Below are 24,322 nucleotides of genomic sequence, written 5' to 3' on the forward strand. Positions count from 1 at the left end.
TATTTTTGTCCATTAATATGAGTTGTCTGTAAGTCAGATGTTAACCTGAGGACTATCTGTTTATAGGCCTATGCAAGTTTGGACTAGGGGGAGTTTTGAAATACAATGATCTTATTATTGTAAAGACATAGAAAGTTAAGGCAATCTTGCCTTGGAAAGACTTGCCTCCTTGGCACACAAAGAGACTTAAATTCCAAATTGATTTAGTTTGGGGATTTTGCTGTCCAATGATCATTTAGTATTCTTCCAAGAAGATAATGATCACCACCCTGCCAAAAAAAAAAAAACTAAATGACTAAAAAAAAAAACTGGTTTATTGGTACTTTCAAAAGAGATACTGGGTTTGGTATTTAAGGAGGGGTCCACAATACAGCCACGGGGACATTATGTAGCCTCATGGTAGGTGTGATTAGCATCTATAGGCAGATCCCTCATAACTACTGTATATCTTCTGCTGGGTTGTGTATTACTTTCAGTGTATGTGTTGTCTTTTATGTGTAAAATACAGTTAGGTTAGAATTAGGTTAACCTCTGTATTCATCTTGAGTTGTAGTTTACGTTTTTCACCCATTGAATGCATTATATTTTGATTACTTCTTGGCTTTCGGAAATTGCTAACTCTAATATATTCCAGGGGAGTGGTATTACTTCTATTCCTGGCCAGGATTAAGTATACAGTAGATAATGAGGTAAGAGCATTGTGTATTACCACCTAATGACTAGCTTTATGACTAAGAGCTTGGCTTAGGTAAACTGGCAGCCGCCTTATATTATGCAGTGATAAACTTTCTTAGCCTCTGAACCGAGTCAATCGGGTAATTGACCTTGGCTAATTATGCAAGCGGATCTGCTAAGCTGACCTGACAACTTGTAGACAAGCTGGATGTCTGGGTTGAATCACAAAATTAAACAGAGTCACTTCTCTGAATTAACCAACCGAGCTGCTGATGTGCTACTTCATGGTCCCTGAACAACACTAAACGATATCGCTTTATTGGCCAAAAGCGAATCCTGAAGTAATCAGCGCAACCTAGATTATCTGGAGATTATAACTAAATGATTCAAAGCCAGTTCATAAACTGTAAATTATCTGATTTAATTAGGTCTAAAAGGTAAGTGTCTTTTCAGGAGCACTGAGGAATACATTGAGAACCTTCAGCCGCACAAATGGATTCCTTCTTCAGGACAGCGGGTAGTTTCTGACCACACAATACTTTTTGATATATTTGTTAGGTGACAAAACAACTCATTTAGCAACTCGAGCTCATTTCACTTGCTCCTCCAAACCACCTGCTGCTTTCCCTTAGGTGTTCCTGACCCTCCATGATATCATTCCAGGTTCCCTTTCTATCACATTTCCCATGTGCTACTTTTCAGTTTGTTCCACATGGGCAATTTGAAAGTGAAGTTCTGTTTTCCAGTATTAGAACTAATAAGCTGCCTTCCACCATAAAGACTGCACCAGGCACCCCTGAATGGCAGGCAAAGAAGCTGTATGAGCAGGTGAAGTCAAGATCACTGATCCACTGGTTTTTAATTATGTTTTAGTTAACCTGGTCAAACCAAACTGACTGACCTTACGCTGCAATCTCAACCAACATGGATTTTGAAGGTTCCTGACTTCATTCATTGAGTTGTTCAAACAAAGGTGTTGGGAAACACTTGCAGGGGTACATGGGCCAAGAGTGCTTTGAGTTCAATGGCAGAGCAAGAAGTTTGATTTTAATTACTGTGTGCTGTAAATTGTTAACATGCAGTTGAACAATAACTCTACACAATAAAGCCATTTTCTGGCACAAAAATCTCCAAACTGTGAGTGAATGTCCATGACAACCTAAGATTAAATTTCATAGAGGAAACGGTGTTATTGTCACCCCCCTGAAAAAAAAACATGGAGATTTCATAAGATACTGCTTTGCTTCAAGAGAAACACAGAAAAATAAATATGATGCCCATTGACAAGAAATCTTCAAGCACTATAAGTCTATAACCAATTTCTGTGTTGCAGGCATTTATTAACCAAAGTAAATGATTAACCGAATCGTGACCCAAAAAATGACTCCACCCCTCCCCCTCCCCCTCTTAATTTCTGAAAGTCCCTATTTAAAACATTTTTTTGCTACTTCCAATATTTGCAGCACATGGTACTGATTGTTTTGCTCATTTAGGTATGTCTCTCTCTTTAATTAAATTCAAGATATTCCAGTTAGTCTAGGTGGTGCTTTTTTAGGGTGTACACAGAGGTTAACATGAAACCAAAATGCTGAGTATGAAAATGCGAGGTAAGAGTGTGTACACCCAAATAAATTATATATCTTATATTGAAGTCGTATTTTATTTTAAAATATTTCTTTGAAATTAATTCTTAGTACCTGAAGATTTTAGCCAAAAGATTTGTATGCTTGCAGATATTTAGAGGTAAATGATGGATCTATTGACTGATAATATTAACCTTGGTGGTATCTGTCTCTATCTTCTTGGTTAATAATAGTTTTGTTTATAGAGTTTTTTTTTCATCTTTTATATTAAATATCATCAGCTTTAAGCATTTCCTTGTGTGACAAAAATTTTAAATGTGACCCCATGTATTAAAAGTTACTCAGACAATGTGAATTTGTTTAATTGCACTTCTGTTTCCCTAGGAGAGTTCCCACACAGACTTGGACATTTGAACCAGCTAATTCAGAACATATGGTGTTGTATCCATAAGTCTTGTTAAATTATAGCTAACTTCCAAGCTATTCACATAGACATATAGGTTACTTCTGAATATCAAATCATATGTGATGTCGACTCTTGTTCGGCTCCATCACCTGTCAGTGCCTCTGTTGAGAAGAGCAGCTCCCAAAGTTTTCGATGGTCGGCACCTGCCTGCCCTCCATTCTCACACGAGCAGCCGCCCACCGGACCTGACCTTTGAGGACCCCAGCGCCTTCAGTGTGAAGAGTTTCAGGGAGCTCATGCGAGCGCTGGGGGTGTTTCAGCTGTGTTCCTTTCCCGTGCTGGTCAACAATTGTGGGAAGGTAAGTATTATTTATTTGATATATATGTTTTGTGTTGTCCAGATTTATTCATAATGACTGTTGGCATGGGTGGGCTGGTTTGGAGTGACCAGTTATTTGAAAAAAAAATAATAAAAAAATAATGACTCTTGGTCTCTATTATGGATGCTATTGTAAAGACTTTCATTGTGTTAAATGCAACAAGATTACTTTGGTGATTTAAAAAGACGATGCAATATAAATATATAAAAAAGTAAACTACATATAAAGGTAAATATAGTGAAGTAGTCTTGCTGTAACAGAGAGAAATAAATAGGTGGACTGTAAACAGTAACATAAAGTGCAGAAGTGACAAGTGACCATTATTGTAGATTATTTGTATATTACACATTGACTAGTAATTCCTGTGAAACTGCAACAGTCGAGTATTGTATTTTTATTATGAAATGTATCATTCTTGGGTCTTTGAATTAGCTGTGAGATAGCCTTTGGAAAAAAGCTTTTCCTAAACCTGTCCAAACTGTCATCTAATCACCATGCATATAAACATCAGTTAAACAAACGGCATTCTTCGCTTGTCTTTACAGCTCTTGCTCTCTGTCTTTCTCCCTCAGCTCCTGTCTGCTACTCGCTCTATTCTGGGTAAACAAGGCTTCTCTCTGATCATGCGCCCCTCAATCTATGCCCAGTTCGTTGCTGGAGAGAGTGAGGGTGAAATCGCTGTTGCCATGGAGAAGATGAGGTCATTGGGTTTACGCACCATGTTGGCAGTACCCATTGAGGAGGACCTGGGAGAGAGCACTGGGTTTGATCATAAGCATTCATCCTCCAAACAATTGTCCAATTCAGCATGTTTCACTCCTAATTGTCTTTTATTTGTATGTATTGAGCATTTGTGCTTTTAGGCAGAGGTATTATACAGATAAAATTAAATATTCATAAGCACTGGGTTCAAGAGTTATTTGATTTTTTTTAAATATTATTAGCATTATTCATTTTCACTGTTATTGTTGTGTAAAAACTATTTAAAATCAGGCTCAGTGTCCTTGTTCTACAACCATGTTCTCTTCAGCTTGTGCAATGCATAAAAACAGCAATGTGGTAAATTAGTTAAGCAGAAACACAGTGTTTTTAAGCAAAATATATGAACAACAGAAGATACTCCATTGAGATGAAAACTGGACAGGGAGTTCAGGGGTCAAGGTTAGTTATCTATGCTTGGAAAAGGATCCTCCTGATAAAGAACAGGGGTAGTGGACATGCTTATCAGTACCTGCTTCATTGCCATTTGCTGTATCACTGATGAAAAAACCCACAGGACATAACAAAATTGTCTTAATTTAATTTTTTATCCATTTGCTTTGTGCATTGTTTGTTTTAATTTTACATTTACATATGATATTGTGTATAGTACCAGACAGCTTATGAACTGCCTACTGTACTTACAGACCTGTATGAATATTGTACGGAATGTTATCTACTGGTTGTCATTAGCACTGTTCCTTCAGATTGCGTTGTCAGTGGTCTCATAAAAGCCATCTTCTGTGGTAGGGAGTGTCGCTACGATGAAAATCTGGAGGCCATGCTGCAGTGTGTGCGCCTGTCCCATACCAAAGCTTGCTCAGATCCTAAGATGCAGCTGAAGATCACTGCACTGCTAAGCCCTGAGCTCTGCGTGAGTCGCGCATCCACACATGGCCAAGGGACTGTCAACTTAGTGACCTGTAAATTTGTTGTATGTCTCCATTTTCTTCAGGTGAAGATAACCTCCAATCTGCCAGAACATCCGTTTGACCTGGCCCAGCTAGTCAAAGCAATGGATGGAGAGGTAAAAGACAATATGAATAAGTGTTTTGATGTCATGGGTCATTCCTACTCTAGTTATTGACTTATATTGATCTGTTCCCCAAGCCTGTCCACTTCCCAGGTTTAACTGAGGAGGAGAATGCACATTTCCACTGTGGCCTACATCGGCTCAACAAGGTTGGAGAGGTAGGAAAGGACTGGCACTGCCCAATTGATCCTCATTACTGTCTGTCTGCTCAGGGTAGTTCCCTTCTTATGAGATGTACCACATGGCACTGGACTCCATACAGTGTGGCTGGGGCACTGTTTGCTCACTACATAACATGAGCTGCGCATAGGCATGCGAATATGAATGGACAACTCGTCCCAAAAGTGTCAGCAGAGGGAAAGGTGAAAGCAGACAAAATTTGACCTTGTGAATGTGATAAGTCAAAAAGAATTTCATGGATCGTATTACTGTTTCGCAAACATCAAATGGATGCCAATCTACACCTGGGGTGTTTCTCAATATGCGTACTTGACCATACTTGTATTCTCGTGTACCTGTTTCATGTTATCTTCCATTGCGGAACACCAGTTCTAACACTAAGAACAAAAGTATGGGAACGGTAAAAATCTCCGGATGTCATTCTTGCCCCACCCCAAATATCAAGGATACATCAGTTGCATCCTCGCCAAACGAGACCAATCCCATGTGTCCCAAGTTGGTTCTTGGAAGGCAAGTTAGCAAGACTGGTCTTCCGAAGACCACAAGTATGGTATTTGCATTCTTGGTATTGAGAAACACCCCTGATTTTGAGACAAAGTGCCTCAAAAATGAAGCCACAGTGGTATGTGGCAGCAAAGTAAGGAAATGGCAGTTATAGAAGATACATGGGTCTTGTGAACACAGTAACTCTAAAAGTATTTTATAGATCTTTTTCAATTTTTTTAAGGTGACAACCTAAAAGTGATCCAATTTTCAGACAGACCCAAAACTGAGGCAGCACCACACAGTGATATCAAACAAAGGCAGTTTCAGATTCTTGAGCTCATTAGTACAACAACTCAAAAAATATTATTTACAACTTTTGCAAAAATGGTGAAGGGTGTTGATGTGGACCTGATCGAATTTTGAGACAAATCACTCCAAAATTGAAGCAATAACACCTAGTGATAGCAAAGATACTTGACCTTGTCAATATGGACAAGTCAAAAATTTTGTCCAATTTTTTCCAATTGCACCAAATTGAAGCAATGAAGCTTAGTGACAGCAAATAGAGCATCTTTTTAAGTATGCAACAGAATAGATGTTTATTAATATACATAACTGATCATTCTTAGCTGAGTTATAGCAATGGTTTTCATTGCCTAACATTAAGGAACTTGACAACTGGTAACAACTTCTCTGGTGTTATTTGTGCATTTTTTAAAATCATAATTTAATACCTGTTTCAAGAGTAACAATACAACTTATAATAGGCTTATAATTGATACTTTCATTCTTTTTTTTTTTGGTCGCAGTTATTTGTACTAGACAAGTAGTTATGACATATCACAATTAAAACCCAACCACTCTGATTTCCTTCATCTAGTATCCAGTAGGGTGCTCCAGCGCCCCCTCTTGTCTGTTGCATCAAAGAAAAACACAGCACTATGTTATTTCGCAATGGCTCAGGGAGTGATGTGTGACAACACACAATGTATCAAGCTGACAGAATTTAACAGTGGCTGCAATTCCAACAGGCCAGTATCTCAAAGGTGCGAGTTTTGGTTGATGCGGAGTACACCTATATGAACCCTGCCTTGTCCCTGGTCACTATGGCAATGATGAAGAAGTTCAACCAAAAGGAGCCTTGGGTCTGGAACACGTATCAGTGCTATCTTAAGGTTTCTCTCCTCTTATTTTTTTCGTAACTATATACAGGCAGTTCTTCACTAACGTAAATAAAGTGTTCCACAAATCAGCAAAAAGCAAAATTTAATGTAAGTCAGATTTATCTTCCCATATTATCTATTCAAGACACCAGAAAAATAGACATGTGATGCAAAAATATACTAGCCCTTGAATATTGAATAAATAGCCAACTTTTCCCATAAGTCAAGAGCTGCCTGTATGGTTAACATTTTGTTCTGTTTTGTTCTGTAATTTACAATTGTCATTTTTAATATGGTATTTTATAAGATGGAAACAAAATAAGAATATTTGATTGAAGTAAATATTTATATTTATGCCCTTTACTCAATGACTGATTTCCTGCTCAGGAATCAAGGTCTCTTTTACTTGATGCAATCAGTCAATCTGTGAAGCATTCATTCTGCCTTGGAGTCAAGCTTGTGCGAGGAGCTTACATGGACAAGGAAAGGAAGCTGGCTAAAGGGGAAGGCAGACCTGACCCCATTCATCAGTCGTGGGAGGACACCAATGCCAGGTGCCCGAGGAACTGCGAATGTATTTGGTTTATTTAAGGATAGAAAAAATATGATGCAACTCTTGATTGCAGCAGACTCTTCTTTCACTAGATGTGAAAGAGGAAGAAACACCCATTTTCCAGTTTTATTTAGGAGACATCCTCTCTAGGTTAAACCCGTTTTCACATATGAACTCCGGACATTGTCTGAAGAATCAGGTCAGGTCATTTTCTGGAGTTGCCCTTTCACACATGTGGCACACAACTGGAGATTGTTCGTGTCAAACCCGTTCACACCTGCTAGAAATAGTACAGCTGGATTAGACAAGGGGTGGCGCTTGGGTAGAGCATGCAGGAGGCAGGGTGTGATGTAAAACACACCCTGCAGAAATGGAAGTGTTTTGTTTACAGCACTGCTGATAGAAGGTCCCGATTCATGCAGTCTCTCCAGTTACCCATGTTTTGTTAGGGTTTCTTCTGTAACTGACCCTTCTTCTTCACCGTCAGATTTGTATTCTTCTGTTTTTGCACCAGCCACATGATACAAACGTCATCAATGCGCCCACTTGCTCATAGTGAATTGTCCGGAATTCTCCCTGTTCCATTTACACATGGGGATCATTTAGAAATTAGCCTTTGTACTAGGGAACTAGCAGGGTAAAGTCTGTTTAATGTCCGGTATGACATTTGGACATTTGTGTTCATACATGCAGTCCCTCCAGGTAAAGTCTAGAAAAGTTCAGGGTAGCAGTGCATGTCTGATAGGGGCTCAATATAATAGGTGTAGCGGTGACATTACAGGGATACTTGGTGCAAACTTTGATAAACTACCTTTACCCTGATGCCACATGAAGGGAGAACACCTGGCTGTCTGTGCAGGGGTGTTCATCCCCCTCCTCTAGGGCATTCTGAAATGGGCATGGAGGTGCCGATAGGCTGGAGATGGAAGTGTTACTTGATATTCCTCAGCATATTCTTCTAATGTCTGTTTGTCATGTTGTGTTTTATGGGTTTCTAGTTACAATGGATCAATGGACATCATGCTGAACCTGATCTCCCAGAATCCTCAGCGTTACCAGATTATTGTGGCGACACACAATGAAGAATCAGTGAGACATGCAATTTCACAGTAAGATGGAACTACCATATGCACTATACTGCCAACCTCAAATATGAACTTATTCTCTCTCTTCTCTCTCTGACAGTATATAGTGTTAGGCTGCTCGTACCTGTATTTCAAACCATTGGTATCTCTCCCTTAGGATGGTGAAATTGAGGATAGACAAGCATGCTGGCTCTGTGTGCTTTGGACAGCTACTGGGGATGTGTGATCATGTCTCTCTTACATTGGGTAATGTTTTTCAATGTGTGGCTCTGAGAGTGGTGTGTGGCTCAGTGGGTAAAGCATTTTGCTTGTGATCGGAAGGTTTCTTGTTCAAATCCCATGGTTAGCAGAGTGATTTCACTGTTGGGCCCTTGAGCGAGACCCTTGCTCCAGGGACTTACTGACCCTGCTTTCTCAATTGTACATCGCTTTTGATGAAAACGTCTGCTAAATAAATAAAATGTGAATGAATTAGATTGTCATTTACTATCAGTACCAGTTATACAGCAATTGTGTGAGGTAAATTAATTCATTATTGCTATTTAAGGGCACAGTACTTATGATGTCTATGGGAGTTTAAAAAGACACTTCAGTACAAATAAACTATCAATGAATCTTTTAATAGAGGCAATAAATCTGCACAAGATTTACTGGTGTGCATTATTATATTGTATGGCAGGATGTGTGATAAATATATTATTTCTGAGTCTGTATGCTCTGTGTGTACTCACCTAGCTCAGCACGGTTATTCGGTGTACAAGTCCGTGCCCTACGGCTCTGTGGATGACACACTGCCCTACTTAGTGCGCCGGGCCCAGGAGAACCGCACCGTCCTGCAGGGCATCCGCAAGGAGCGGGACCTGCTGAGGCAGGAGCTGTGGAGGAGACTGAATGAGGGACTGAGGCTCCGGAGGCAGGTGGTGTGACGAGAGAGAAGGGGAATGAGGACCTGAGAGAATGGCCAGGCGAGTGAAGGAATCGACAGTTACAGGGAGGGGGGGGGGGGGAGACTATGGCTAAAGTTTAGCCCAGGCAGTAGAAAGGGCATTTCTGGAGGGGATGATAAAAGTGAGGTTCTTTAGATATTTAAAGGCAAAATAGAGATCAAGATGTCTTTTCTTTTTGAGTAATATTGTAGGTGAGAGTTTCCAATCTGGTGCTTGGGGAGCCCCAGACAATCCACGTTTTTGCTCCCTCCCAGCTCCCTGCCAGAAGCCCAAACGTGTATTGTCTGGGGGACCAGGTTGGAAACACTGCTGTAGATGAAGTTGGGCTGGAAAACATGTAAAAAGACATTGAGTGTATTCATTTAAAACTGTTAACTTTTACTACCAGTTTTGTTACTAAAATGAAATAAAAGCTGCATCTTACCAATGTTGTTCTCCAGAATCCTGGAATTTTTATTACGTTGTTCGCTACCCCCCTTGTTTTCTTAGAAAACATTTGTCACCAAATGGATAAATGTGGTTAGTGAGAAGTAATTAGCACCTTGTCACTAATTACCTCTTCGTTTGCATTCCTCACTCAACACAAAATAGTGAACAAATGTTATAATCTTTTCCCTATTCTTCAAGAAACCAAAAATGTTCACAGAATACAGATATGTACACAAATTATTTGCACACTTGATACTGGAAACAACATGAAATTAATATTTATTTGATATATGTTAATGTACATGTATGGAAATTTCATGATCTCAGAATAGGAGCCTTCAGCAATGGTTACATTGGCAATGGGTGCAGCTGCGGAAAAAATTGAGACCACCCAATATTTTTTATCAAATCTGCATTTTTAAATGGTTTATTTGTGGTTCTACTGGCAGAAGGCTACACTCAAAATTTCTGACAGCAGTACACAAGAATAAGGTGAAGCAGGAGACACTGAGAACGACCAGAAACCAGCCAGGTAAAGGGCGGAAGTGACTTTCTAATGCCAGAGACAACCACTAATTTATCCAAAAGTTTCTCATGAATCGTATGATGACATCAAGTGACCATCAGCACGAATGGGAAACATTAAATGCAGATGTGAAGGGCACTGCTAGGACAGTTCATATCAGGCTCCTAGAAGCAGGGCTGAAGTCCCATAAAGCAAGGAAGAAGCCCTTCATTAATGAGAAACAGAGAAGAATCAGGCTACAGTTTGCAAAAAAAAATCATATTATTCACAAACGCACACCCATAAATTGAGAAATGAATGAAACAAAAATTGTGCTGTGGTCTCCTCATTTTATCTGTGGCTGTATAAATGAAATAGTTACCATGCAATTCCCCTGAATCAAAATAACCAAATGAAAGTATTGTGTTTGACATTAGTATTGATTTATACAGATTGTTTTAAAAAGGGTCATATAGAGTTTTGTGATAAATAAATTCACCATGAAAATAGCTCCCTAAATGGTTAATTAGTAGTACAAAATGATAAAATGTAATCTATCAAAGAAATCAACAATTTACAAAAAAATAAATCCCTGGAGAAACAATAAGTATAAAAGCAACGCCATAGTCAAGAAATGGGGGTGTAGGTTTAAGTCTTAATATATAAAAATGGATAAAGTTGCATTTTTTAATATGACTGGTATATAATTGCAATCACCTTAAACAAGAGACTATTGAGGTTAAAAGATGTATGAAAAGATTACATAATAAGATCATCACTAATCCTTGTCAGGGTCACAGGGGGGCTGGAACCCATCCCAGGCAGCGTAGGGGATAAGGCTCCCAGAGGTGCCAATAGCCTGCCTGCATGTCAATGGACTGCTGGAGGAAGCCAGAGTATCCAGAGGTGCGAGACAGCAGCACTACCCACTGAGTCACCAGGCCACCCACATGCTCTGCATGGTGTTCAAGATCATTTAAATAGTTACTCTCCCCAGCTACCAATGCATAATGGATGCAAGGCTTCAGCACAACGAGGTGAGGACCAAAGCAACTGTCCACCCATCCATTTTCCATAACCACACATACTCAGTGATTGCTTTATTAATTACATGCCAATAGCTAATACTTAATTGGAACCCCTTTTGCCTCCAGAACTGCTTCAAGGGTAGAGGAGTTGTGCATTCAGAGAAGCCCTCCTGCACACCATTGTTGTGCTGAGCTGTTATTTTTCCACACGTGGCCTTCCTGTTAGCTTCAATGAGATTGGCCATTTTTCTCTGATCTCATTCATTAATAAGATGTTTTTGCCCTTTATTGCAGCATTGTCGGTAAACTTTTGACACTGTAAGGTGGCTGTTTTTGAGATGGCTACATTTAAAATCACTTTGATTCACTAATGTTAGAATTTCAAATGCTTAACTAGACAGTAACTGAATCTCCTGAAGACTTTTTACTGCTATATGTATTCAGATGCAGTCACATGATTTGCCATTTGGAGTATCAAGTTGTCAGTGTTAACAAAAAGGTGCAGCTAATAGCTGCTGTAAAGAGTGCAGTGGGCAACCTAAGAAACATGAATAACAAAGCAGAGGACAAGTAACAATGGAAAAAAAAGTAAATTTTAAGTTTTAAAAAGTAATTAATTTCATGCTCCTGTATTTTGCCAGGAAGGTTTTTTTCCCTTTGGAGGCAAATTGCTGGAAGTGAGAAATCTTTTGTCCTACTTCCCACTCTCTTCCTACACTTAATTCACTCTATAGTTGAATATATCACCAAAACCCAAACAGAGAGATGTACGTCAAAAGATGAAAGCATACTTTCTATGACACTATTTAAAAAATAAAAAATATTTTTAAATAATTTGAAAAACTTGAATCAAAAGTATTTATATAAGTATATAAATATTATAAAAGTGCCCTGCATTGCAGGGTTGGGGCCATTCCGGAATGCATTGATCAATTCCAGTCCAAATCAGGAAATGGAACTGGAGTTGGGATTGGGGAAAAAAACTACGGGGAACAGAATTGGAGTTGAATTTGAATTTCAGGGAGATTTAAGTTCCAACTCCAGTTCCATTTCCTGATTTGGACTGGAATTGATCAATGCATTCCGGAATGGCCCCAACCCTGCTGCATAGGACAAGTGGGTATAGAAAAGGGATGGATGGATGGATATTATAAAGGTCAAGATGATGCACAGATTATGACTCCTCCCCCATGTTCATAAGACTTTTCAGATGATTTATTAGAACCACACATAGGGCTCTCAGAAAGTGACGTTGTATGATGCTACAGAGTAGAAATGATCATGGTATTTAATCTAATGTTATATGTTTCTGTCTGTACTGTGTGAAAATGAGAGAGTATTAATGAAAATGAAAACCAATTGTCTCAAAGCTTTCTCAATACATTGTGCTCATACCCCAGAAATTGATATGATGTACAGTAAAAACAGTGATAAACAGTAAATAACTCAAATAAACATGCTTTATTTTAAGAATTTATAGTGAGTTATGTAGTAAAAAAAAAATGTATTAAATTTACAAATGCATTTTTAAATTTCAGTTGACAAGCCATTCAAGCTATTACAAAGTGAAAGAAAAATGTACACCTAACAAACTAAAGTTTCTATTAGCTCACTGAACTATTTTTTCTTATCATGCCCCTATACAATTGAGCAAACTAACATAACAAACTTTTGGACAACTACACCTTATAATGTGTGAATACAAACCTCATCCTCATATTAACTTTTTAATGTTTTTTATATCGCCATTCAGAAGGACAAACCAAAAAACGAGAAACTAGTCCCGTTAATAATCTTCATTCCCAAGTTCTTTCTGCATGTAATTACTATTTTCTATTGAAAAATAATAAATTATAACAGACTCCTCCCTCCAATGTCCAGGTAGGTTCCCTGACCATGTGTGTGTCCGTGTCGGTGCTGTCCATATATGTGCCTGAGTGGAATTGCAAAGGAGGATCGTGGATCCTGACAAATTCTCAATGGGTAAGATGGAAAGGAGGAATAAAGAGAATTAGAAGCAGGAGAGGATGATGGGAGACAAGAAGGGAGAGAAGGATCCAGAGCAGGCATAAGAGGAGGGTGATGAACCATTTCTGGTAGATAAGGAGAACTGGGGTTGAACTGAGGAAAGGGGCCTATTTCAGAGGAAGGGTAGGAGGATGGAGTAGGGGAGGCAAAGGGCAGGTAGCTAGCTGGTGGGAGAGGATGATTAGGAACAGAGGAGACATGGTGGGATGGAGCTGCTGGTGGGAGAGTGGGAAAGGAAGCTGTAGATGAAGCTAATGCATAACTGGCAGAGGAACCAAGAATTGGATGAGAAGCATGGAGAGCGGAAGAGGAAGGAAACGAAGGAAATGCAGAAGTGGGTGAAGCTTGGTTAAGAACCAAGGAATTACACTGGGTATTGATGGAGGATGTAACTGTTGAATTGATGATAGAGGGATGAGGCTGGCTGGTGATGGACGGTAGAGCAACTGGATTGGGGAGTGAAGAAGAACCATGATTGGGCGGTGGAAAGGAGCAGGAAGTGGGGGCAGAACTTATTTCATTAGCGGCTGAAGGCACATTGGAAGGTGGAAGACTTGAACTGAGGATGGAGGGGGGTGCGAGGGTGGGGACAGAAGGATGAAGGGAAGGATAGGTCGAGGGAGGAGGAGGACTAACAAGGGGGTGTGGAGAATCAGACTGAGTAAGAGCTGGATAAGATGGCATGGACGGGGGACCTTGGGGCTGCGGTGATGAGGAGGATGGGGACAACAAGTGGTAGCTAGAGTCTGGCAGTGAAGGAGAGGAAGTAGGAGCAGGAACTGGAGAAGGAAGAAGAGAAGGATAGGAAGAAGATGACACTGATGGATACAATGATCCAGAGGCAGAAGATGGCTGTGAGGTAGATGAGGCTGCAGAAAGAGATGGATAGGGAGACACAGTGCTGGGCCCAGGCGGGTAGGAGGCTGGACACTGAGGAGGTGCTGCAGCAGCGAAAGAGGAGGGGCTGGAGGAGGTGGCGGGAAATGCCGGAGTGTACGAAGGGAGAATCATCTGGGCAGAGCTGTAGAGGAAAAAAGGTAAAGGAAGACGATCTTCAATTACTGTCTCTACTTTAATGACTGAAAAATTCTGTTACATTTGGATGATAAACATTCTTGTTTAGACCAAGTATTACGTAATAATCCATGCATGTACATTTGCTTTTAAGTAATTCTCAGTATCAGAAGATTGAGGAGCTTTATAGTGAATATTAAAAACCTCTAAGGGAAGTCAGTGGAATAACTACACTTTTCAGTCATCCTGAGCAGTAATTGAACAGCACTTACTTGTCAATTAGGCCATCATTATCAGCGCTGGGTGTCGTTTGCACACTTTCGATGGGAGCTGTGATCTCGGCAATCGTAGGTGTAGGGTAGGCCTGGCCAAGGTCCAGGGGCTCGCCTGCGACAGGTGCCTCTTGGAAGGCGCGGGCGTTTGGGCTGAAGCCACAGACAGGGTCGGGGATCGGGAGGTCCTCCAAGTCAAGCTCCTGGCAGTCTGTTGTTGACTGAGGCAGAAGCTCAGTGGAATCACATGGATCACAAGACACTGAGGATTAAAATAGAAAGTATAACACTGCAGTTAACACAACAGCGTCCAAGCTTGGAGTGTTCCATGAAAAAATATCATCAGGAAAAGGTGGCTATAACAGGGAGAAAATGGCAAGCGAAGCCAAATGACAGGAGTAGGGAAAAAGGAAATAATGCACTTTTTTACTTACCCACGTCTAATGGTTCTGATTGTTGGTTTGTCTGGCAGCTTATTTTCCTCTTTAGCCTAGCTTCCCTTTGTCTGCAGGTTATAGACATTATAAAGAATTTTAAAAAGTCAATAGGAAGAACAGCAGAACTTGTGTTTCAGTCTGAGAGAATAGCTGAAAGGTCAAAAAAGGTTATTGGATTGGAATACTACTATTTCTGGATGTATTGCATTTTCTGAGGTGTGGAGAGAACAGGCTACTTTTAGTAGTTCTTGACTGTAGATCCAGTTTTTGTGTGTTTATTTGTGTACTTGCTCTTAAGACATGGGTCCATTACCTTTTGTTGTTCATTCCGTTCTCTCTGAATCCCTTTGCAAAAGGATTGGAATTAATCTTCAGTTCAGTTATCTATTGAGACAACATGCTTAATCAAAAATCAGTGCGGACAAAATGCAAACACGGCGTTTTTCAAGATTCTAAAATGCTGCCAAGCTAGAGACACCTAGTGATTTAGAACAATTCTAGGTTTGGCACCATATGCAAATTTACTTCAGCCTTGTTTCTCTATAAATTAATGATTTGTTTCTCTCTCTGTCCTTCAAGTGTTTATTCTCAGATCTTTCACATATGGGTCTTTGTGTGCCTTCTGGGTACTACAGCACTGCACTGCCTGCTCTGGCATTACACATACCTTGCTGTTCTGGTAGGCTGTGACAGTGAAGAACTGGGTCTCGGGGAAAACAAAGGAATGGCGACCCCCTCCCCACATCAGTACATCTCTGGCTTCAATCACATGCAGGCGCGGCTGATAGCGATGGAGAGAGTGCAGGATGATCTGAGAGGAGAGAGACAGAGGGAGGTAAAGTGAAAGCTGCAAGATGAATTTAATATGGACAAAACACAGTATGCAGTAGGACAATCCAAATCTGCATATGCAGACATACATAAAAGAATCATTACAATAAAAAAACTGTGCAGTGTGAGAATACTAATGAAAAATGTGTTTTAAAATGAAGTAAGTTCCACCCATTTACATTTCACATGGGCTTTGGGTGAGAAACTGTATAGCTGTACCTTGTGTGTATATATATGCACATCTGTGACACCACTATGATATGAAGCTTATTATTGTTATTGTTGTTGTTATCATTATTAACAACACACCTATAATGAGAGGTCATAGTGCCTATAGCCTATCTCAGAATAGGCAAAAAAACTGGATTGGATGCCTCTCCAATGGAGGGCACACGCTCGCACACAGCCAGCCACTATCAGAAAATCAGAGATTCCACTTCCCCTAATTACATGTTTTTGGACTGTGGAGGATGTGGGGCAGGAATCAAGCCTACAGCCCAGGAGGTATCAGGCAGCAGTGATATCCATAGTGCTGGATACTCTGTATTGCCCTCTTTTAGGAATACTGTTGACAGAGACGTGCCACACAAACCGACAAAGGTCAGGCTCACATGTCCCCGTGTGTCCAGTGTGTTGTTGGTCAGCTTGGCACGGTGGAAGGAGATGGTCCGGCTTTGCCAGTGTGTGCCCGTGGCAGGGGAGTCCGGGTGGATGAACACACGATCGGGAAGGCGGGCCTCCGCTCCACCCACAGCCTGCCAGGAATCTCCCTGGAAACGGTATCTTGACGCATCCGCCGGGATGACTTCCAGTAACAGAATGTAGCGCAGAGAGGGGTTCAGCCCAGAGAGCTTCACTCTGAGCTGGGGGAACATTCGGCTGGGAGAGACAGAGACAGACAGTGAGTCCAGGGCTCACGCTGACACAGAAAGGCCAAAGCCTAAGAGCCAATGAGAGAGGAGAAGATGGTGAATGTCTAATGATGCTGAGGGTTATTCTAATAAGCTAATAGTAGCTAATAATATCAGGACCTAATCCTGCAATGTGGGCAGATGAGCAGTTACTTTACCGGCCTGTTTTCGTAATAATCATCTCAGTCCCTATGCTGCTGAATTGTTTCCATAAGGACGAGTTTTCCAGCTCCATGACAACGGTGCCTTGTTCTTTCCCATTCACCTCGCTGGGAACAGGTGGAGCGAGCATGCGCTGGGGCGCAGCTCTGACTGCCATCTCACACGTGGTGGGGAAGAGCGGCAGGTGCGATGGTGTCTCCCGTTCTGCAATCCAGAATGAGCCACCGATCAGTGCCAGTACTCACACAATGATTGTACTATGTTACACAACAGCTACACCACAAATACACATTTCATAAGGCATACATTTAAAAAGAAATGAACACTCTATGAGAAGTTTTCATTATGTAATATACTTCTATGCTAGTTTTTATAAGTATCCATTTAACGGATGCTTTTATCCGCAGCAACATACATTTCAGAAAGCAGGGTAGGACAATCCTTACAACAACTAGGGGGTTAAGGGCCTAGCACAAGAACCCAGTGGTGAAATGAGTCTGCTGACCACTGGACCCTCTGATCACTGGTACAGTGTCCTAACCCAATGAGCCACGCCTGAGTATTAAGCAGTATTGCATAGGAAATAACCACAATTAAGTCCTCCAAACTGGAAAATAATTGAATCAGTCACCAATGCACATTACCCTGCACTGGAAACGCAGTTGTGAAAGAGGGATAGGTCTTTGTACCGACACATGTAACACGCCGAAGTGACCGCAGTCTCCCTTGCTCTTCCGCCTTGTTGGCACTCACCTCTATAGCAGCAGTCTGTAAGTCTCTGGGGCCCCATGGCCAAACTCGGATACATTTCCACCCCCAACATCCCAGGTTCCTCTTCTCCTGCCCTCTCAGTGCCTCCTCGCACAGTTTGCGTTCCTCTGTCAGTCCCCTACTACTCACAGTATTTGTTTTCGTTTTTTTTGTCTTAATGCAGATTGTCTTTCATTTAGGTACTTTATGAAAGATTCCTTCAGTTTTGTGGCTTTCAAAATCCTTGTTTTGGAAATGTTGTTTCACTGTACGTCTGTCCTTTTCCTTGCTCTTCGCACAAATGCCCTTTTCTCGGTATCCTTGCTTTTTATATGTGGGTCGGTGTTCGCACGTTAACCAAATGGTAATACCTTCACACTTCCATCCACTCTGCCTCACACCAACCTACAGGCCCCTGCCCCTCATTTCTCTTCACAGCTACGTAAACAAACACAGCCACATTTAACAACCGTCCCTTTATAAGGAAGCATCATGACCAATAGAATAAAATGTATTACATGTAATTGTGCACATATACAGCTTCCCTTGGGAAAATTTAAATTTTCTGATTCTTCTCAAGTCCATAATGTTACTCTGTATCATCAAGACAGTTCAACATTAGTTTAGAACCAAATACAAACAAATCAGGCACATAAAGACACTTCCTCTGGACAATTTGAGGAACTGAAAGTTCTTCACTTTCATTTTGTGTCATTCTTAATGTTATTAAAAAAACTCTTTTGGATAACAGCCTTTCTCCACCACTCTGCCCTGCCTTTCACTTAAAGTATGCCAGACTTACTGTGTTTATGCGCCCTCTGCCTTCCCAGTAGGAGGTATGGGGTAAGTATGCAGGTGGAAGGGTGCAATAGTAGCAGTTTGCTCTTATGTAAACAGCCTGACAGACACTTGTACAATGACACTGAAGGAATGAACAACAGATCACACGTGTTGGCTTTTAGAGGCCGTATATTTGTTGACTGAATCTTCTACAAAGGAAAGGAATGTGTCTAGAGTGGACCTCAAAAGTCTACATACCCATTTTGAAATTGAGTGTTTTTCCACCATTTTTACTGTTAATATTTAAGCAAAGAATATTTTATTGATAAAACATTTTTGATCCCTTATTTTTAAAAATCTGCACACTTTAATTCATTTGTAGTAAAAGCACTTTTTACTTTAGAAACGAAACAGTACTGAATCTGTTTGGATATATCTTTACCATCCACACCTGGGTTTTTAAACTCTCCCACATTATTATGCAAACTCCTCTTAGTCCTCAAGTTTTCTACAGAGTTTCAAGTCCGGGTTCCAGGTTCTGACTGAACCATTCATGGACATTGACACTGATGTTTTGCTTTAAGCTTGTTTTGCCAGTTGTTTCATACTTGTTTTGGCTTTGCTTGCATTAGTGCATCTCTTTAACTCAGCTGAGTTTTGCTTATTGTATTTTGAGCTATTTAAAGTGAGTGTGTGCTATGGAATGGACTGGCATCCCACCCAGGGTGTACCCCAGCCTCGTGCCCTGCGATGGACTGGCATCCCATCCAGGGTGTACCCCAGCCTTGTGCCCTGCGATGGGATACCCCCTTTGAGCCTGTCTTGCTGGAGTAAGGCAGCCTCATAACTTTACCCTGCTACCGCCATGCAACAGGAACTGTGTTCTGTGGTTGATTGGTTTTGTATCAGACGTATCCTTTGGAATGAGGATTTTAAGAAATGGTCTCCAGAGACCAGACAGTATTTTCTCCAGATTTTTTCAAGGAGCAGAGTTAGTTTTCTTGCATAATTAAGACAGGACTGGATGTTCTTTTTGTGAGAAATGGCTGTCCTCTTCTTACTCTGCCGCACAGCTCAGATGTGAAAAGGAGCTGCAGCAAAGACTCCACATTCTTTTGACATTTCCTGCATGTCAAGGTTTGCCTTTGCCAGTCTCCATGATGAGCTTCTTGCTTGGATAGTCATTCATTTTGGTGAGATGGTCTTCCAGCTAGGTTTTTCTGGTACCATATTAACTCTACTTCTCTATAATGGTTTTTACTGCTATTTACAGCATATTTAAGTCTTTCAGAAATGTTATATGCCTCACTAGATTAGTAACTATTAATCTCTTAACCATAAGGTCATGAAGATAATATTACTAGTGTTATGCTAATGGTTGTCTTTGCATACGGGAATGTTCTCTGCACCAAAGGCAGTTCCAGGGAAATACTACAGTAGTTCATTTTTATTGATCTACAAGAATTCTATTAATGACTTTAATCACCTGATCAGTTTAATCTGTAAAGTCATGTTGAGCTTTGCACATGATACTGAATTTGATTGATAAAATCTCAATGCAATATAATGCGCACTGTAAGGGGTGAATACACTTGCCCAATTGTGGTGTTATGGCTTTGTTTTTACCATGTTTTTACCTTGGACTACCGTGTCCAAGTGCATGTAAAAAGTTTGATCTAACGGATGTCAAGTATGGGCGTTAATTATGCAGGGGATGGGGGGGGTTGTAACCCCCCCCTTCCAATAACCAAACCAGCCAATACAACCCCCCCCCCCCCGGACCCATTTAAATAGGTGGAGACCTCAACCCCCCAGGGCTAAACTAAAAGTTATGCCCTTGATGTCAGGTCTCAAAACACTACATTATTCATATCTAGCAAAATCATATGCAAAACGTTATAAACATTAAGTGAACGAAAATGTGTTTTTCTTGATTTGCTTGAGCAAAACCAGACATTTCTCTTGCAGGGAAAGAGCTGTCTGTTATTTTAGTTGTTGTTTTTATGGCCCATTTGGGCAGAAGTAAACAACCACGGATGAGATAAGAAACAGAGGAAGCTAAGGTGAGAAATCCCAGTCTGTGACAGATGGAGGGGGAAAGGAAGGTGGCTAAAATCCAAAGGTTACAGCTTCTTAATGGTGGGAAGGGGTCACTCACAATGCCCACAGTGGCTCTTCATCGCTTCAAGCACAGATAATAAACATTGTTCAGTTTGTGTATATCCTTGATATTTTGTAAGTGTGTTCTCTGCATTGAACTGGCACCCTGCCCAGGGTGTCCCCCAGCCTTGTGCTCTGCAATGGACTGGCATCCCATCCAGGGTGTACCCCAGCCTTCTGCCCTGTGTCAGACTGGCATCCTGCCCAGGGTGTACCCCAGCCTTGTGCCCTGTGACAGACTGGCATCCTGCCCAGGGTGTACCCCAGCCTTGTGCCCTGTGATTGACTGGCATCCCATGCAGGGTGTACCCCAGCCTTGTGCCCTGTGATTGACTGGCATCCCATGCAGGGTGTACCCCAGCCTTGTGCCCTGTGATTGACTGGCATCCCATGCAGGGTGTACCCCAGCCTTGTGCCCTGTGATTGACTGGCATCCCATGCAGGGTGTACCCCAGCCTTGTGCCCTGTGATTGACTGGCATCCCATCCAGGGTGTACCCCAGCCTTGTGCCCTATGCTGCCTAGGATAAGCTTCTGGATCCCACAACTAGGCCTGTCACTTTCAAAATCTGAATAAATAAGGAACACTGCCACCCCCCATTTCCGGGTGCCTGACAATGAAATTTGGATGGGAGGGGGGATTGATCGCACAGTAAACTGTATTTCAATTAGGGACAAATTGTATCCTGTTTTGGTTTAAAACAGGACAGACATTTTACTTATCGATAAGGGCAGATCCTGTACAATACGGGATGGGTAGCAACTATACCCATGACCCCGATCTGAATAAATGGCTGAAGGATAGGTGGATGGATTGTATTAATCAATATTCAAGGCCTGAGCATAAAAAAGGGTTAGGAAACTACAGACATCAGTTTTGGTTTATCAGAAATTCTGGTGTAATTTCTGAATATTGAAAGCTCTAGGATCTGACTCTAGTCCCTGAGCAGCCTAGATACATTTTTCCTGCTTCCATGCTATCAATGGGTAGCAAATCAACACACATTCATGCTGTCAATGGCTTGGCTACATAACAAAGAGAAAGTTCCAGCTCTAGCATTGTTTTCAGTCCAGTGTACAAATTATTCATTGGCAGCATTTAAAGCCAAGAGGCTCTCTCAGTGGGAGGGGTTTGGCTGAAAGACCAGTGTGCATATGGTTAAGTCAGTGACAGGGTCACCTGACAAGGGTACATCCTGGAAAAGATACCAATCCAATAACCCAACTGCATGGCTTTGGACCTACAGAAGAAAGCCACATAATTCATACAAATACCCCATCCACAGGGATGAGAACCTCCAATCTCGGAGGTATAAGACAGTGATTCTCAGCCCGGCCCTTGGGTACCCTCAGACAGTCCACGTTTTTGCTCCCTTCTAGCTCCCGGTAGAGTTGGTAGGGAACCCGGTAGGGAGCTGGGACGGGTGCAAAAACATGGACGGTCTGGGGGTCCCCGAGGACCAGCTTGGGAAATACTGGTGTAAGGCAACAGCGCTAGTCACTGAGCCACCATAGTTAAGTAATCACTGTCATTTGTGATAATATTAAATTCCTTTTACACATTTCAACATTTATCTATCTGATCCTGACCTATCATTGGTTCCTGACTCCTAAATAAGAGCTAAATTAGTTCCTGGGTTAATGTTACATATTTAATTTTGATTGTGAAACACATTCAGCTATACAGAACCATGAAACACTACATCTCTAAAAGTCAATAAGCCTGTTAAGTAAGAAATAAACACTGGCAGGCATCAGAAAGACTGATAAACAGATTTAAATGAGTCACTTGACCCATTTATATAGATGGAGGTATTCTGAAGTATTTCATGTTTTGTAGCTCATTACTAATATTTAATTATGGGATTATATATTTAGCACTACTGCGATGGGTTGGCCCCCCATCCTGGGTTGTTCCCTGCCTCGTGCCCATAGCTTCCGGGATTGGCTCCGGACCCCTCGCGACCCAGAAGGATAAGCGGTTTGGAAAATGGATGGATGGATGGATATTTAGTACTAAATGAGACTTACATATTTTGTATTTTAAGTGTAATTCCATGTAAAAACATAAAACATTAAACAAAAAATAAAACATTAAGGCCCTTTCTAGACCCTGTGGTACATGTTTCCTAACATTTAAAGTAGTACTGATCATTACTTGGAGCAGTGATTTCATGATTGCACAAGATGAGTTTTGTTTTTCAGCCACAGTCAATATGACCCTTGAGGAACAGGTCTGCAAAAGTTACAGCATTCTCAATGACCTTGGACTGTTTGGCCATTTGTCAGCATGGTCAAACACACATGGAACATATCACAGTGTCAGATTAATGCAGGGGCTGTAAGAAAGAGCCTCCTATCTTAATGAGCTCACTTTCTTGTCCATAAATTTTTTTTAATTTGTTCAATTTGTTGTCACTTACCAGTGGCTCTGACCGGTGGTTAGATTTCCTGACAGCCTTCAGAAAATGTGAAAAGTTGGTACTGTAGGATATATGATTTACTTTTTAATGCATTATAATTTATTCTAGGAAAGCTATAATTAACTAAACTGTTCAAAGTACCCTAGTAACAATACAACTTCTGCTGTTACTGAAAGCAGGCTTAATATTCTCTGTTATTGTAATCACCTACAGTGTGTAATCCTCAGAAGGCTTGGACAGAAAGCGATACAGAAAACAGGTAAATAATTAGTCACTTTCAGTAATGGTGAAACGTCAGTGACATGCCTGACAGCCTTTAACTTCTGGCTTGCAGACTCTAATGGCTGAATGATGAGCCTGCCCATTATTCAGGGAGCCACTGAGAGCTCAGCACCTCCTTTTAGCACTTTGACACCAGCCAGTGTCTGCCGCACAATCCACACAGAATCTTATTTCCCGCACGCTCTATTCCTGCCAAAAAAAATCCTAATTTATTACCATTATGAGAGACCAGCAGCTGCCAAGTCTGGCTTTAACTGGTATGGTCTAAAATGCTGACCATGTTGTTTCTAGCACAGCTGGAAGACTTAATAAAAAACATTACCTGTTTATAATCCCTGTTCCACTTGTTTATTATTAATGCATTATTTCAATAATGGTTTTTCAATAATGGAAATCAATTCACCTAAAAGCCCATACGAATTGGCTAGAAATATCCCCGAGACACTGGTCAGTTTCTCGCTACATTCAAGGAACTCAAAGCAACTGATTGTGTATAGAAGTGTTTATGCTAATAAAAAGCAAACACAGATGTGTCAGCTCACTGAGAAATGCATACGCTAGAAACCTTTCCGTTATAATTTTAATTATTTTTATCTAAGAAATTATCTCACCATTGCATGGATAAATCTGTGGAGGCTATGTGTATCTACATTACACAATGGTTTAATGATGACATTTATGCTGCATATGAACAATGCAATATTTCATACGTTTCATTTAAAAAATCATAAAAATGACATAGATTATGGTGAATCACGTATTTAACAAATGACTTAATGAACCATAACTTATGAGTATCGTTATTTTATGTAATGCAGGCGAGGCAGAATTTTATGGTAGCATTTTCGTCATCACCATTACTCCTGCCATGTTGTAATACAGCATGAGTACCTGCTGAAAGATGACCACCCAGGCTCGCTGTTTGCCAAGCGGAGTCCTCGCCTTCCCGTAGGCGTGGCACGCCCACTCTCACGCTCGGCCTTGTTTCTCGGGCGCGTTCGTGCCCGCATATCGTCGATTCCGATCTGCCTCGTCGTGGACGCGCACGGCTACATCTCCAG

General features: G+C 41.1%; 2 protein-coding genes across 6 annotated transcripts; one reads left to right on the top strand and one right to left on the bottom strand.

Moving 5' to 3' along the window:
• The first annotated feature begins 2,149 nt into the window (after nucleotides 1-2,149).
• Nucleotides 2,150-9,677, top strand: prodh2 (proline dehydrogenase 2). Of its 2 annotated transcripts, XM_023796525.2 has the most exons (11): nucleotides 2,150-2,282; nucleotides 2,643-3,023; nucleotides 3,617-3,807; nucleotides 4,554-4,677; nucleotides 4,759-4,830; nucleotides 4,914-4,994; nucleotides 6,534-6,677; nucleotides 7,053-7,219; nucleotides 8,217-8,327; nucleotides 8,461-8,549; nucleotides 9,039-9,677. In XM_023796525.2, the coding sequence occupies exons 2-11, from the start codon at nucleotides 2,787-2,789 to the stop codon at nucleotides 9,227-9,229; spliced, it is 1,407 nt and encodes a 468-aa protein (XP_023652293.1). In that variant the 5' UTR covers nucleotides 2,150-2,282; nucleotides 2,643-2,786; the 3' UTR covers nucleotides 9,230-9,677. The 2 variants fall into 2 exon arrangements, with proteins under 2 accessions (XP_023652293.1, XP_023652292.1); XM_023796524.2 differs by having other exon boundaries at nucleotides 4,554-4,830.
• Nucleotides 9,678-12,654: 2,977 nt separating this feature from the next.
• tbx6 (T-box transcription factor 6) lies at nucleotides 12,655-24,281 on the bottom strand. 4 transcript variants are annotated; one of them, XM_072712692.1, is made up of 9 exons: nucleotides 24,153-24,168; nucleotides 17,621-18,055; nucleotides 16,864-17,071; nucleotides 16,406-16,673; nucleotides 15,631-15,774; nucleotides 15,277-15,347; nucleotides 14,961-15,031; nucleotides 14,527-14,788; nucleotides 12,655-14,261 (listed from the first exon to the last, which is right to left on the bottom strand). In XM_072712692.1, the coding sequence occupies exons 2-9, from the start codon at nucleotides 17,688-17,690 to the stop codon at nucleotides 13,064-13,066; spliced, it is 2,292 nt and encodes a 763-aa protein (XP_072568793.1). In that variant the 5' UTR covers nucleotides 17,691-18,055; nucleotides 24,153-24,168; the 3' UTR covers nucleotides 12,655-13,063. The 4 variants fall into 4 exon arrangements, with proteins under 4 accessions (XP_072568793.1, XP_023652288.1, XP_072568794.1 ...); XM_023796520.1 differs by lacking the exon at nucleotides 17,621-18,055 and having other exon boundaries at nucleotides 24,153-24,281; XM_072712693.1 differs by lacking the exons at nucleotides 17,621-18,055; nucleotides 24,153-24,168 and adding an exon at nucleotides 22,980-23,509.
• Nucleotides 24,282-24,322: the final 41 nt, after the last annotated feature.

Source organism: Paramormyrops kingsleyae, chromosome 5 (genome assembly GCF_048594095.1).
Source record: "Paramormyrops kingsleyae isolate MSU_618 chromosome 5, PKINGS_0.4, whole genome shotgun sequence".
Classification (NCBI taxonomy): domain Eukaryota; kingdom Metazoa; phylum Chordata; class Actinopteri; order Osteoglossiformes; family Mormyridae; genus Paramormyrops; species Paramormyrops kingsleyae.

What these genes read in the sequence shown, in the direction of transcription:
- tbx6 (XM_072712692.1), bottom strand. Translation starts at nt 17,690, where the DNA reads ATGTTGGGGGTGGAAATGTATCCGAGTTTGGCCATGGGGCCCCAGAGA. An exon ending in AACGGAATGAACAACAAAAG is followed by an intron (nt 15,032 to 15,276) that starts GTAATGGACCCA and finishes TATAACCTGCAG; the next exon opens with ACAAAGGGAAGCTAGGCTAA. An exon ending in AATGATGGCCTAATTGACAA is followed by an intron (nt 14,262 to 14,526) that starts GTAAGTGCTGTT and finishes TTTCCTCTACAG; the next exon opens with CTCTGCCCAGATGATTCTCC.
- prodh2 (XM_023796524.2), top strand. Translation starts at nt 2,787, where the DNA reads ATGTCGACTCTTGTTCGGCTCCATCACCTGTCAGTGCCTCTGTTGAGA. An exon ending in CGTATCAGTGCTATCTTAAG is followed by an intron (nt 6,678 to 7,052) that starts GTTTCTCTCCTC and finishes TTTCCTGCTCAG; the next exon opens with GAATCAAGGTCTCTTTTACT. An exon ending in TGGGAGGACACCAATGCCAG is followed by an intron (nt 7,220 to 8,216) that starts GTGCCCGAGGAA and finishes ATGGGTTTCTAG; the next exon opens with TTACAATGGATCAATGGACA.